Source organism: Ascidia mentula, chromosome 4 (assembly GCF_947561715.1).
Source record: "Ascidia mentula chromosome 4, kaAscMent1.1, whole genome shotgun sequence".
Classification (NCBI taxonomy): domain Eukaryota; kingdom Metazoa; phylum Chordata; class Ascidiacea; order Phlebobranchia; family Ascidiidae; genus Ascidia; species Ascidia mentula.
The window spans coordinates 4434387-4447953 of NC_138569.1; the positions used below are offsets into that span (position 1 = coordinate 4434387).

Genomic DNA, 13567 nt, shown 5'->3' on the forward strand with positions numbered 1-13567 from the left:
TTTTTTTACTACGCTGTGAATACCGCCAAATATGTGTTTTCAAAAATCCCTTTTAAGCATTGTGCCTTTTCCATAGTGGTTTTCATTGTCGCCCATGAGGCTGTCGCATTTTAGCAGGGTGGATTGTATTTGTTATAGTGATCGATTTGATGTTGGTGATTAGGCCTGTTACTCTTACCTGAGCTACCTCTTGCACTTAGAAATGGCCTCGATATTTGGTTGGACACCTATATCAAGCTATTTGTACATACACAGTTACGATTATTTTTGTAAATATTGTTTATTTATCATTTTTGTGTAAATATTGTACATGTGCCTTTTTTGCATGAAACTGCCATTACCGTCGTGCTATTTTGTTCTTGAATTCTATTTTGATTTTTTGTTTAATAAACTATTTAATTGCATCCACGCCAAAATTAAAGAAAAGTTGTCCGTTTATGAAAAAACTTTAGTTACGGCCAACAGTGGCGCTAATAGAAAGCCAGTCATGCGTGTCGTGACGTCAGGCAGCGGTTTTGTGATCGAGTTTGAAAGTGTTTTGGTTTTGTAACGTTGTGTTGTGTTGACAATTGTAAGAGAATGCAGTCAGGTTTGTTGTAAGTAATTGTGAATTAAGTATATGCCCCTCCTTGGTCACATGTACTGGGGATATGGAGGATTACCGTCGACTAAATGCCATCTCAAATACAACCAGTTTAACTTCTATTAACGAGGGTATGACGGGCGAGGCCGCCAGTTTGATCAACAAGCTCCAGCAACAGGTGAAATTAAAAAAGAGTAACATAATGCATACTGCGGAAGAGCCTTCCAACACAAACCTATGTATGGGAATTAATATATTCCAAAATTATGGCAAGCAAAGCAATTGGTTAAAACGTGTTGATTTATGCAGCTTAGGAATGTCCGTGCGGACAATGATGATTTGGCAAAGAAATCCGCTGATTTACACAAACGTATTCACATTTTGGAAGAAGAAAAAGTTTCAGTTGCAAGTGGATTTAATCAGGTGTGTGTTTAGTAATACTCTCATGCAGCAAGAAAATACCATTCTGGAAAACAATATATTTTCTGATTTGGTTATGTATGCTTTTACCAGCTATTCTGTTTACTATATTTCTATAACTCTGTTATAATTTTCATTATTTCAATGACTCCCAACATTAGAAAATTTGAAATATTTTGCATATAATAATGACAAACATACCACTTTGCACAAAAATATAAGATCTGTGCTTTAAACAGGAAAGTGCAAGCCTACAGGCAAAAGTGGCACAGCTTCAGTCTCAGGTAGAGCGTGGTGAAGCTGCCAGACAAACACTGGAATACGATTTGGCTGTGGCAAAAAAACGAACCAATGATGTTACTCGTAGCACTACGCACAAGGAGGTCACAATGGCTAAAGCCAACATTGAACTTGCAGGTATAGGAAAACTATTGATTGTTGTATCATTTTTGTAAGTATTAGTGGTTTACAATATGTTGCACCAAAGGCGGCATAGTACTTAAATAAATGTGTATGATCCCTTTGTTACCATATATGCATTTGTTGCAGATGCCAAATCATCTCTGGAACTTAAAATTGGTGAACTAGAAAATGAGCTGGCCATCACAAGGCAGGTCACTGCTGAGAATGAAAAGCGAATTGCATTTTTAGAAGACGACAAGGTATGTATGAGTCAAGGTTTTCATTTCTAATTGGAGCCTAAATATTTTTAAGCCATTGCTATGTAAATTGCAAGTGTCCTACCTTTGCTGTGCATGAAGTGCATATTTCAGTACCATGTGCTCTATTTTCACTAACTGCTGTGGTATAATGATTAAATATTATTGTCTGTCCACTAAGAAACAACTGCAATCCGATGCCATGGCAACCGAGGCTATTTTGCGAGGTGAGAAGGATGCCTTTGCTGGTCAAGTTTTGGAATTACGAGAGAAATGCGACCGACTTGAGCAAAGTTTAGAAGATGCCAAGAGTGGATTAATAAGACAAGAAGAAGAGTTAAGAAAAAGTGTAACAGAGCTTCAGGTTGCTTTGGAAAGGTAAGATTTTGGTAAATATGGTATATAAATTACATTTAATTGTGAATAATGTTGTATACATCACTAGAATTCTTTTAAGTGAGATACTTTCAAAAACATTCAAATTTTCCAGGGAACAACATTTACGCCATGAATTTGATGAACTTGCTCTCCGAGCTCGCTCCTTGGAAGAAAGTGTTGAAGCAGAAAGAGCAGCTCACTTGGAATCAAAATTTAACTCAGAAATAATACAGGTATATTTGTGTTTCCGATTGTGGAGAAAATGTTATTCAACTAATGCTAAACTAATTACAGGATGAGCATTAACTCGCTCAAACATGTTGTATTGTCAGCTATTACTTCTAGTATTGAAAATAAGGACCTTAAACATAGACTGCAGATGCTGTCCTGGTCCTTTCTGTAATAATACACATACAAAAGCCTGTGGGCATCATCAGTTTCTTATATAAATAGATTCTTAATGTGTGTTATTATCAGCTAATTATAAATGTGATCACTCTTCCAGTTGAAGCATCAGGAATTCCAGTCCCAACTTGCACGTGAACGTGATGTTTGCGACGTTTTGAAAACTGAAGCTGAGGAAGCCAACAAAAGAAATGTTGAACTGGAGAAAGCTCTCAACTTCGAAAGACATCAATCCAAAAACGCCAACTCTAAATTAGACAAGTAGGAAATTTTATATCCAACTCTATTACTTGTTCTAAAACTACTGCTAGATCACTTTATAACTTGTGTGACCCTAAACGGTCTCAAATCACGTAAGTATTGATAAACCCTGTTTTTGTTGTGTGACATTTCTAACGTTTGGCCACTATTTGTTGTGTGTAATACCAAATTCCTTCACTTACCGAGGACAAGCGTACAACTTCCAAACTATTATTAACTGAATATATTTGACCTGTGTAACTCATATTCAAACAATTCGATGTCCAGGCATTGTCACCTTTTTTGTCACAGAACCGTCGAGGTTTATTCTGATGTTCGCAAGCGTTTGGATGAAGAACTTGCCGAAAAAACGGAGCTGATTGAGGCTATGACGAAACAATTAAACGATCACCAGACACACCTCGACAAACTAAAGGAAGAACTCAGCAAAACCAAGAAAAAACAGGTTATTTCTTGGAGTATATCAGACCGAAAACCTGCCGTTTTTTGCACTTAACTGCATCAACAACACGCCCTTTTCGCGCAGGTTGTTTTGGAGGAAACTTATGGTGGAAACGTTCGTGAGCTTGAACTTCTGCTCGAGACATTTGCACTTGAACCTGTCAGAGAATGTAAGAATTTAACATAAGTTTTCTTATCACTTCAAACCAGTGTTTCCAAAACTTTTTTTCTCGCGCACCTAAAGTTCTTCGATATTCCTGACTTTTATGCATTTTCAAAACGAACCTTGATTAATTAAATGTCCTTTCTTGCTTGAAACTTTACTACTGTGCATGGCTTTTGCAGCGAAACACAAATCCAAGGAGAAAGACAAGAAGAAGAAAGAGCGCAAGGGACCCGGGGCTTCGAAACACATTTTGGAAGAAATGCGGAAGTTGTTGTTCGCTTATCAGAAGATGATTGGAGATTGCGAGGTTGGGGACTCATGTCGTGAAACTAACTTTACCTCTCGCTGTTGGGACTCTCATAGCGTTCATGATAGATTCAAATTTATACTCATAGCAACAAAGTATTTTCTTTTTAACAAACAAACCCCTATAAGTTGTGACAAGGTGTAAGTTACGGGTAAAGAAAATTTACGACACTTTCCTGCATTGCAAACAGCACAGAGTTGATACCGTGCTTTCTGCCGAGAAGCAAACACAGAAGGATTGCGACAACTTCCGTGACCTCGCCCTGACCCGAGAGAAAGCTCTACAACAGACACAGGTTCCGTTACTTATGTTTGCCCGTGTCGCAAAAACAAAATTTTTCAGCAAATATGTATGACGCTGAAGGACTTTTTGAAAGCTTTGCGTGTTTTTTCAAGTTTTTTTTTTCGGAAATTTTCAACAAAGCATGTTCTTTAAAGCCCCACAATATTAAAGAACATGCTTTGTTTAAAATTTTTGTTTAAAAAAAAAACACGCAAATGAAGCCTCTGTGGCAGCTCCTTTTCTTATACTTGTATTTTGAATAGACCGAACTAGCGCGTTGCGGTGAAGAATTGGAGAGAATCAGAACCCAGCAGGAAGAATATGGAAGGGAAGCGGGAAAGGCTTGTCATGATTTGGAGGAGGTGACCGGAGAATTACAACAACAGACGGAAAGGTGTCGAAGACTGGAGGATAACGTAAGTAACATGTTTATGGAAAATATCAAACTTTGAGTTACGGGCTGGCGTTGTTACAACTGTGATATCTGTTTGCTGGACAAGGTCGACTTTCTTTTATTATTTCTCTTAAATGCTAAAAGATATACCAGTATCAACATATTTAGTGCTAATTAATTCCATAATGTCCAGGTATAGAGTTGATATTGCAAGCAAGCTTAAAATCTCCAAGCTCAAACACTTTTTTAAATTTCCATAACCATCTCGATTTAGATTGCATAAAATAGATAGGCGATCGACAAGAAAATTGACTTTTTTAAAACTTTTTATAAAATAGATACTTCCTAAACCAAGCGAAATGTTATGTTAAATGCCTTTGAATGAAATATGCTGTCGTATCGTGCAGTTGAATACGATCCAGTCACGTCACACCAACGAACTGGAAGTCCACGTCAGCTTGTTGCGTGAACTTTACCACGTGGTGTGTTGTGCGACCGGTGAAAAGAATCAGTTGACAAGTTTCACGTGGCCAGATCTATCCGTCACCCTTCGAGAGGGGGTAGATTCCCTCGTCAGCATGTACAACAGGTCCAAGGAACAGGTAAAGTTTCACTTGTGAATCGCTGCTAATGCCTTTCGACTTCTTTGTCGATAAAAATTACAAAAGTTTCACAAAAGAAAACTAACTGAATTCTCTTGACGTAGACATATAGAGACTAATACGGCACATTTAATAATTTGATAAAAGAAAACCTAACTGTCACACAATATATCGATATCGTTTATGCATTTTTTTCGCTCTTTTTAATTCTGTATGAGGTAAATTAGTTTATGGCAACAAATCCTTTTGCATTGTCTTAACTTTTTTGAATTAGAAACAGTGTCCATCGTGCCTAAATCAGTTTTTAGATACTAATATTGCTCAAACACCGCACTGTTGTTAAACATAACCAAATTAGTTCTCAAATCTTGCCTTCCACGATACAGACCATAGATTTTTTTAGCCACATAAACACTCACTTTGTCACAGGTCGGTCAACTTGAATCCTCCTGCCAGGAGATGGAGCGATCGATCGGTGAACTTCAGCGTGCTCACGAGTCTTCCGTCGATCGTCTTGCGGAAAGATGCAGGGATCGTGAGGAGGATGCTGTGAGGCAAAGGAAGAGATTGGAACAACATTACGAAGCACTGATGGCTGAAATCAACGCCCGCGCTCAGGTATGTACTAACTCGCGGGGCGGGCCTTCGTCTACATCGGTTAAGAATTTCTCCACAATTGCCAAAGTGAATATTGAACAAGTACAAAAACTGACGATGGCGGATAGGCGAAATTAATGTTTCTTTATACTTCATAATAAGAGATCGCACTGAGGCTGATCGCCGGACACTCTTTGTGAGTAAATTTGGACATCAGGTGCCAAATGTTTACATTACTTTCGGGTGCCACATTTATAAAGGTCATGACGTCACACAAAATTATCACGCAAACCCGTTTCGCCTGGGAGCACAGTTTAATATCAAGCAGAAAACTCAAACCCAGTGTGTGGTAAGAGTATTTAGGAAGCACGGTTGAAATCGTCCCTTGTATGCAAATAGTGAAATGCATATGAAAAGTATAACAACCACATGCAGTGATCGATATATGCTTGTGGAACAACAATGTCGCCGTTCATTTCAGAATTAAAAAGGGCATCGTCGAACGTGTAACTGTACAATTACTATAATTTGTAACATGAAGAAATTGCAAGACCAGCTGTTTGTGGCATGTTTTCCGGAACTAAATTTTATTACTTTACACATTGTTACCTCATAGAAAACTCAAGCTCTGTGCGATGAAGCGTGGGAAAGATTGCGGGCGAAGGATGGAGTTCATGATGGTCTCCATGCCGAGTGTTCGCAACTGAGAGGGGAGAATGGAAATTTGAAACAGGTATGTTATGGTAACTGTTCGTTATGTCGTAATTTTTTTAATTTTATCATTGTGAACTTTAATGTCGAAACCAATAAAGGTAAAATTCCCGACCTGGTTATTTATATTTATGGAATATTAATCGTGGTCTTCAATTTACTGGAAACCCCCACTTCGTCACCAAAAATGTTTGTAACTTCTGAGGAACTGACCTTACGTATAATTTAACGTTGATTTTATTTTACCGACGTTTTGCTTGGTATTACAACAAGGCTTCATCAGGTTCCATATCCCATTTAATTGTTCTGAGGTCAGCTGCCCAGAAATTAAAATACGCCAGACAGCAAAACAATGTGATTTGTAACGTTTATATATATTTGTTATGGAATAATTAAACGTTTAAGCAAAACTACTATCGTTTTCGGTATATTCTGCAGGCAGTGGTGGGATTCAGGTACGCTAGCAGTAAGTGATCCAAAACAATCAAACACGTTTTGTATTGTAGGAATGTAAAGCGTTGTCTTGCGCATGTGCCTTACTCCTTGGCGCCCTCTACCCAGCACTGCGCGCAAGAGAGGAGCTTGCTCTGCAGCGCGCTCTGCTGGACAGAATCAACAGCGATGGAGAGGTTTGCAAGCAGCAGATGAGGTGATTAATTTTGTTTATTTTCCTAATAATGGTTTAAATCACGTTATCATGTTGCGTCAATTTTTAAATTTGAAACCATTTTTTCTCCACGCAAAATAAGTTTGCCCCAAGGTCGTGAATTGAAACCCTACTCAGATGAAGCCACAATAAGTGCATAATTTTTTTTCATCTTGCAAACAGTTTTGTAACCATTTCTTGCTCTTGTGATAGGGAACTGGTCGACACTCTCAACGACGAAATGGCGAAACCTGAAGAAACAAAAAAGCCGTCAATCGCCGGTTGCTCTTTCCGTTCCGTCCATCCATTGTTGAGGTCGTCAAGTGTGTTTAGTTCTCTTCACTCTTTCTTATACCCAACAAACGTTTCAGATTCAGGGTTGCTGTCGTCGCCGTCCTAGCTGCAAACCGTCTCGTTTTGCTGAGTCAGCAAGCGAACGCGTCGATGTTTGCTTGCGATGAGTCAGCAATGAGCAACAACCGGATCGTGGTGGTCGCCGGCAGCGATAAGCGCACCCCGCAAAAAAACAAAAAGGGTAAAAAAGTCGAATCTCCATCCATCCATTTTAAAGATGCTCAAATTTACAACTTGTTCACGTTGCAGGTGAAGTTGCGGTGACGTCACGTTCCGACAGCGCCGTCATGTGGTTGTCCGACCAGCAAGTTGTTCATGCCGTGCGAGAGGCCACTTGCGGCGTAGTGGAGGCCGTCGCGAAACAGGCTGGAGATTCCTCAGGTAAAACAACTTAACCAAGTTTCCCGTGTTTGGAAGATAAGACATTCGACGTGTCCGAACTCGTGCCATTTCTCTGACTAAAAGTTGCAAACGCGAATATTATGGGTACAATATTTTTTGCTGTATTTCTAAAACCTTCATCTGTTGAAATTTGTTGTTCATAACGGTTTGCAATACTAACTCCCAGTTTCAGTTTTTCGTTTTTAACCACAACACTTTAGGATACATGTCCAGAGCTGTGGTGAAAACGGCGAAGAACGCTTTCCAGAAACTTCTAGAAAACACACAACACCGCTTCATGGGTTACACTGTGACGAGCAGAAGCATCGTTAGGTAAGCTTTACAAACTGACCCCGTGTTGTCAATTTTCCTTAACTGTCACATGTGTAGAGACAGACGTTCCTTGTGTCGCATTTTGGGCGACGGTCTTGAAAAGGTGATTCACCAATCGCGACTGCGGGAGAATATCAACATGTTCTCTATCGAGGTAACTATGGTAACTATGCATTCACGTGACCATTACATGATGCACATGAGTTGTATCCAATACGTTGCCAGTTTGTGTTTTGTCTACTACACGCGGTAATATACAAAAAATGATTTTTTTGGATGTTCAACGGTAAAAATATTTGTTTCCTAGTAAAGTAAGCAATAAAATGATGACGGATGTGAAGTCAATAGCGGTCTAGTGCGTGTTTTTGTTGTTGGAAAGTCAAAGGTAAATAGATTGTTTTTCACAGTATTCATTCTCTACCCTGCGGCGCCACCTACTGACGTTCACGGAGCGCCTCCATGCGGCTGAAGTGGAGAAGCGGAAGTTACGTAATAAGGAAAGCAACCTGAAGGAAGAAATCAAACAGCTGAACCACTGTAACGGTATGTCTCTGTACATTTAAAATTTGCTTTTAAAAATGCAGAAATCTTTGTGCCGACGAACTGGCGCGAATATTTCAAAAGAACAATGCCAAAGATGTAAAAGCATTCTATCTGGCATTTACCTACCAGAGTTCGTTTCAAAGCGATTGAACGATTTAAAACGACTGTTTAATTATGACTCCATAACTGTGTTACAATGTGGACGATATTCTGCCAGAACAACTTACTGAGGACTGCAGGGAACTACAGAAGCTCAAAGACAAGGAACGCCACCTAGTGGCGCGCAGCAGGTTTGAAGGGGCGTGTGCCGAATTAAAAGCTGCGATGGAACGTGAGAGACGGGCACAGAAACTCCTGCGCGAACAAAACTCTCAACTACAGGTCAGTTGGTCTGTCACCAGAACTGTGTTTGTTACGTCACAAAGGCTGAAATGCAATCTTTAAGATTTAAAATGTTACCGGCCATGTTAAAACGCCTAATTGTGCAGCCTTTAAGATATGGCTATAATCGTTTATGTATAGTGGCTGCTTACATTTTCACAAGGACATTTGACAAAACCGTCCCTGCTATAATATTAGTTACAAATAAAGTTAAGTTTTTCATTTGTTATTGCAACAGGATTTGAGCTCCAAGTTGGAGGAACAATGCACAGAAGGTGTTGAGAAGGAAGTTACTTTGAGCCAGGCTGTCACGGTAAGCTCGCAGATCGTTTAGAGTTTCTCCTTAGTTAAACGCGGTTTATGATACAGAAGTTGGTTTTCAACTACATGTACAGAGTTAATGTGACACATCAAAAATGACGATAACAGGTCGTTGATGATGTTATCGTTTCCTTGCACGTCCTAATGCAAGTTGAAAAGATATATACATTTTCGCCTGTATTTTACATGAGATCTATGGATACCGTTTTAGTTTAGACAAATAAGCTTTGAATTCGTCCAACTGATTGGCCCTCCACTAACCTTATCCTTTTGTTGTTGTTGTAGAGTCTAACTGAAGTGAAAATGGAGTTGAAGAGATGTACACAAAACAAGCGACAACTTGAAAAACAAGTCGAACGTCTTCATAGGGAGAGAGATAAGCTTAAGACAGACGTGGAGGAGGCTAAGAACGCACTCAAGACAGCCGCCGGGTAAGTTTTATTTCAAGTTCAAATTATCGTTTAGCAAATCTCCTCATAGATAATTGTTTTTTTTTCTTCAGAGAGAAAACGTCCATCGCCAAATATTTCGAAACGGTCGAGAAAAGTATGCTGAACGCTGATACTGAAGGAGTGACCAACAAGGTGTGGATTTATAATGTGTTTAATTTATTGATAAACTTCCACCGTTAAAGTTTTCCCTGAACGATAAAATTTGGCTATTTTCGATGGTTGTTCGGCTTTATTCAGTTTTCACGAGTTTCCATTTTTTCCACAGCTACGAATCCAAGCGGATGAGTTTGGCGAGCAGACTGGACCCAGCATGAAAGCGGCACAGGTTGGTCGCTTTATATCTTTATTCACGTTTCTAGCATAATTACATGCGATATTAAGGCAGTTGCATAAATATTACATCCCCGCGCAATCAAGGCACAGTAGCTAAACCTTGCAAATGACGTCTAGTTTCCAAAACGTCGATAATTTAATGGTGCTGACTCTGTCCGGTTTCCTGCTACTAGATGTCGCCGCGGAGCAATAAATTTAGGGAGGTAAAACTTTGCGATCCGGTTACGATGCCGACCCATATATCAATAAGAAAACCTGTTCGGGATTCGTGGCCAGGATAACTGGGTTCGAATCCCGGCGTGTTAAAAAAATTATATGATGACGACATCTTGTGTTGATTAACAGAGAGCCGTGGAGTCGTTCATGCGTGCACAGTCGAGTGCAGTGTCGCGTATCGGAAGTCTGGAAGATCAGATCGCATCTTACCGCGCGCACATTGGCGACCTCAAGCGGGAGTTGTACGACGCCTGTCACCGCGAAGCTGACAACGGAATCGAACTCGAGGTAAAGGCATCACTTGCGGCGCTGCTGAGGCCTGGGCTTGGAAATTTTTGTTTTACGTGATTCGGTGCATTTCGAACATATCCAGATCTCTAAAACAACAATGATTCGGATACAGATCGAGTATTCAATTTACCACTCATTAACTAATGGCGTTTTGTTGAATTACCCGAAGTGTTTTATCCACCACGTATATGATGGTTCCGGGGCGATTCTGAAAATGACGAAAATATCAACATTCCGAACCTTAACCGACCACACCCTCGTACTGAAGTAACTAGAAAATGCGTAACTTCAGTTGCGACAATTATTTACCATCATGCCGTGCCATCAGCTGCTGTAGGAATCTGGAAGCACAGGAGAACAAAATGCAGTCACACATGGTTGTCGGTTCATAAATTTTGAAACAGCAACTTGTCGGTGTCGATTTTTCTTTGTTGTTTTACGTAGAAAACCATTTTGGGTGCTGGTTAACTCAAAGTATCTTCGAGCGTTGACCACAAAACCAGGCCCCCAAATTCACAAAACGCCCAGCTTTGCTCGCCAAGCGTCTGTTCCCGAATCTAATGAGAACTTCCCGACGTTCCGCAACCCCCAAAATATGAGAACTTCCCGACGTTCCGCAACCCCAAAATATGAGAACTTCCCGACGTTCCGCAACCCCCAAAATATGAGAACTTCCCGACGTTCCGCAACCCCAAAAATATGAGAAATTCCCGACGTTGCTATCCGCATCTATGCGATAATGAAAGTAACACAAATGTAGTAATGACGTTGTGTATTGAGTGGGTGTGTAAAATCCAATTTTTCACGAAAAAATGTCTCAAATATCCAGCATGACGTCACAGATGTTTCTCCCTACAAAAATTTCACAATCTGGTGCCAAATTCTTTAGTATTATTTTTTTAACTTTGGCCGCGACGTAATTTAAACGTGTTCAAGTGTAATGCTTACATATGCAGGTTCCTCTGGGCTCAAGTATTGTTTTTTGCGCTTTTTGAGACTCGTTTGTTGTGGCGACAAAACCTGGGAATTTTTTCAAAATATCCGAAACTGGTCTCTGAAAATCGTTCTTGTGCTTAATTACTTCAGCGCAGCTCACGTATTTTCATTGATTACTGCTTTGCGGTTGTGTGTTTGTGTATGTTTTTAACTATATACTGGGAACGCCACCTTTTAAATGCCAGACACGAAACGATTCAGTAAAATATATCTTGTTTGTATTTTGCAACCAACCATCTAAACCATTGTAGTTGTCAAACGTTCCAACCAGAGATGCGACTTCGATGCAGCGGAGGGGTCGGTCACGTGTCAGCGGTGGTCACGCATCGTTGACGTCGTTGGATGACAGCAACTTTCATCCGATGCGCGGAGAGTTTGTCGACGAAAACTCTTTCAACCTCACCAACGGTTTTTCGCGGTAAGGTTGGCGTTTGACTTTTGATGGCAAAAAGAAAAATCGTGCTCTGTAACATCTTGTTGTAAAGAAGTCACAAAAACGGAAAATATCAGTCAACGTCCATATCATATATCTACATTGCTTTGTATATGGCCCATGACATTGCAGCCAAGCTAAATCAAGCCCGCTTCTTCCTTTCTGAAATATAAACTCCTAGTCCGATATTTCCAAGGTTTGGACTCCTAACTCTGGAAATACCGGGCCACTGTTGTTCCTACCTAGGTACGAGAGCACACCGGCTACAGTGGCAGGTTAAATTGGTGCGCAAGCGTCCATACAAACGACCACATTAATTCAAGGAAATCTTCGCCACTTCAGTCAGACAACGCAGAAATGCTTTTTATTTGCTTATATTGAAACGTTTGTTGTATTAACAGTTCCCGTCCTCGAGATCCCCACAACAAAATACCGGCGTGACGCAACGTTCAATTGTGACGACACAGACACTCTTGGCACCATCCTTATCTGCAGTTTGACACCTGTTTTATTCTTTATACCAACCTTCCATTCAATCCATTGTGGCTCTAGTTTTCTGTTTACCTGTGTATGTGTTCCATTGCTTTGAACGCTCCGTTAAAACTGGAAATATTGCTACCATTTAGACCGACCAAAATGTGAAATTTCTTTTGGAATGTGCATTCACCACTCGAGACAAGTTACAACCTCTTGCCGTTTTCGAGTCAAGCGACCTTAGACCTGAATTCGTATGAACTTGAAGTTAATGGTTTTGTCCGTGATGACAAAGTTCAAGCAACAGAGTGACTTCAATCACTCGTTCCTCCGTCCATCGTTCCAATGCATTTTCCACTTCGACCAGAATGATACCCGTGGATTTTATAAACCGTCTTCGGGTAAAACCTGTTCCTCATTACCACTTGCTGCTAACTCAACTCCTGGAGAGACTTTAAATTCATCATATTCTGAATTGCATTTCACATGCGTTTGCGGAAAGATGTCGCGGGCCACGGAAATTACGACAAGCTGATGTATTTTGCTTGAGTGACATCTGAAAACTTTAACGCCCTCAGATCGGTATCCCACAATCGTATGACTTCTATAGACCTCCTATCCCGTAGTTTTTTTTTGTTCATTTAGGGCAGTGTTAGTTGATGTTTTAATCTTGTTTGTTTTTGTGCATACCATAAAAAAAGAGTATATTCGAACGGAAGTTTTTGCATTTCGCTTGTTCTTTGATCATTATTGAGGGCAAAGACAGATGTTTCGTAGCTGTCGGGGCAGCAGGATGGACAAGTTTTTTAACTCTCGAACTGGAAAAATTGGTAAGCGGTAAAGTGGACAAAAAGGGTGTTTACACGATAGCATGTAAACTATTACTTGTTTAGGCTATTTACATTAATTTAAGTTGCAAAATATAATTACACAAAAACCCTAACTTGAACTATGTTCCAAAGCGTCACTACTTGGTACCAACTGTGCCGGGTCAAATTTAGCTTGTTGGCATGAGTTCAGTGACGTAATATCAATGTCGCAAAAACAATTCTTATAATAGGATATAAAAAATATGGGTCTTATATACACTTATTGGGGGAACAAACAACGTCCGCATCGAAATATTACCAAAAAAATGTCCATGGAGAAAAGTCAGCGGCCCCCTTGAAAGTTATAAATGGCACCGGGTTGGGTCACTTCCCCCTCT

General features: G+C 40.1%; 1 protein-coding gene across 1 annotated transcript; it reads left to right on the forward strand.

Annotated features, from left to right (window-relative positions):
* Positions 1 to 550: 550 nt before the first annotated feature.
* Positions 551 to 13078, forward strand: LOC145897694 (coiled-coil domain-containing protein 171-like). The gene is made up of 30 exons (XM_082986090.1): positions 551 to 761; positions 893 to 1006; positions 1243 to 1420; positions 1553 to 1665; positions 1844 to 2040; positions 2153 to 2273; positions 2546 to 2706; positions 2998 to 3151; positions 3233 to 3317; positions 3493 to 3620; positions 3811 to 3915; positions 4166 to 4318; positions 4704 to 4898; positions 5328 to 5516; positions 6112 to 6228; positions 6713 to 6855; positions 7066 to 7167; positions 7224 to 7387; positions 7456 to 7587; positions 7809 to 7920; positions 7978 to 8074; positions 8328 to 8463; positions 8681 to 8844; positions 9083 to 9157; positions 9451 to 9596; positions 9668 to 9749; positions 9883 to 9942; positions 10296 to 10454; positions 11705 to 11871; positions 12288 to 13078. Exons 1-30 carry the CDS (start codon positions 651 to 653, stop codon positions 12325 to 12327), a joined length of 3900 nt encoding a protein of 1299 aa, XP_082842216.1. The 5' UTR covers positions 551 to 650; the 3' UTR covers positions 12328 to 13078.
* Positions 13079 to 13567: the final 489 nt, after the last annotated feature.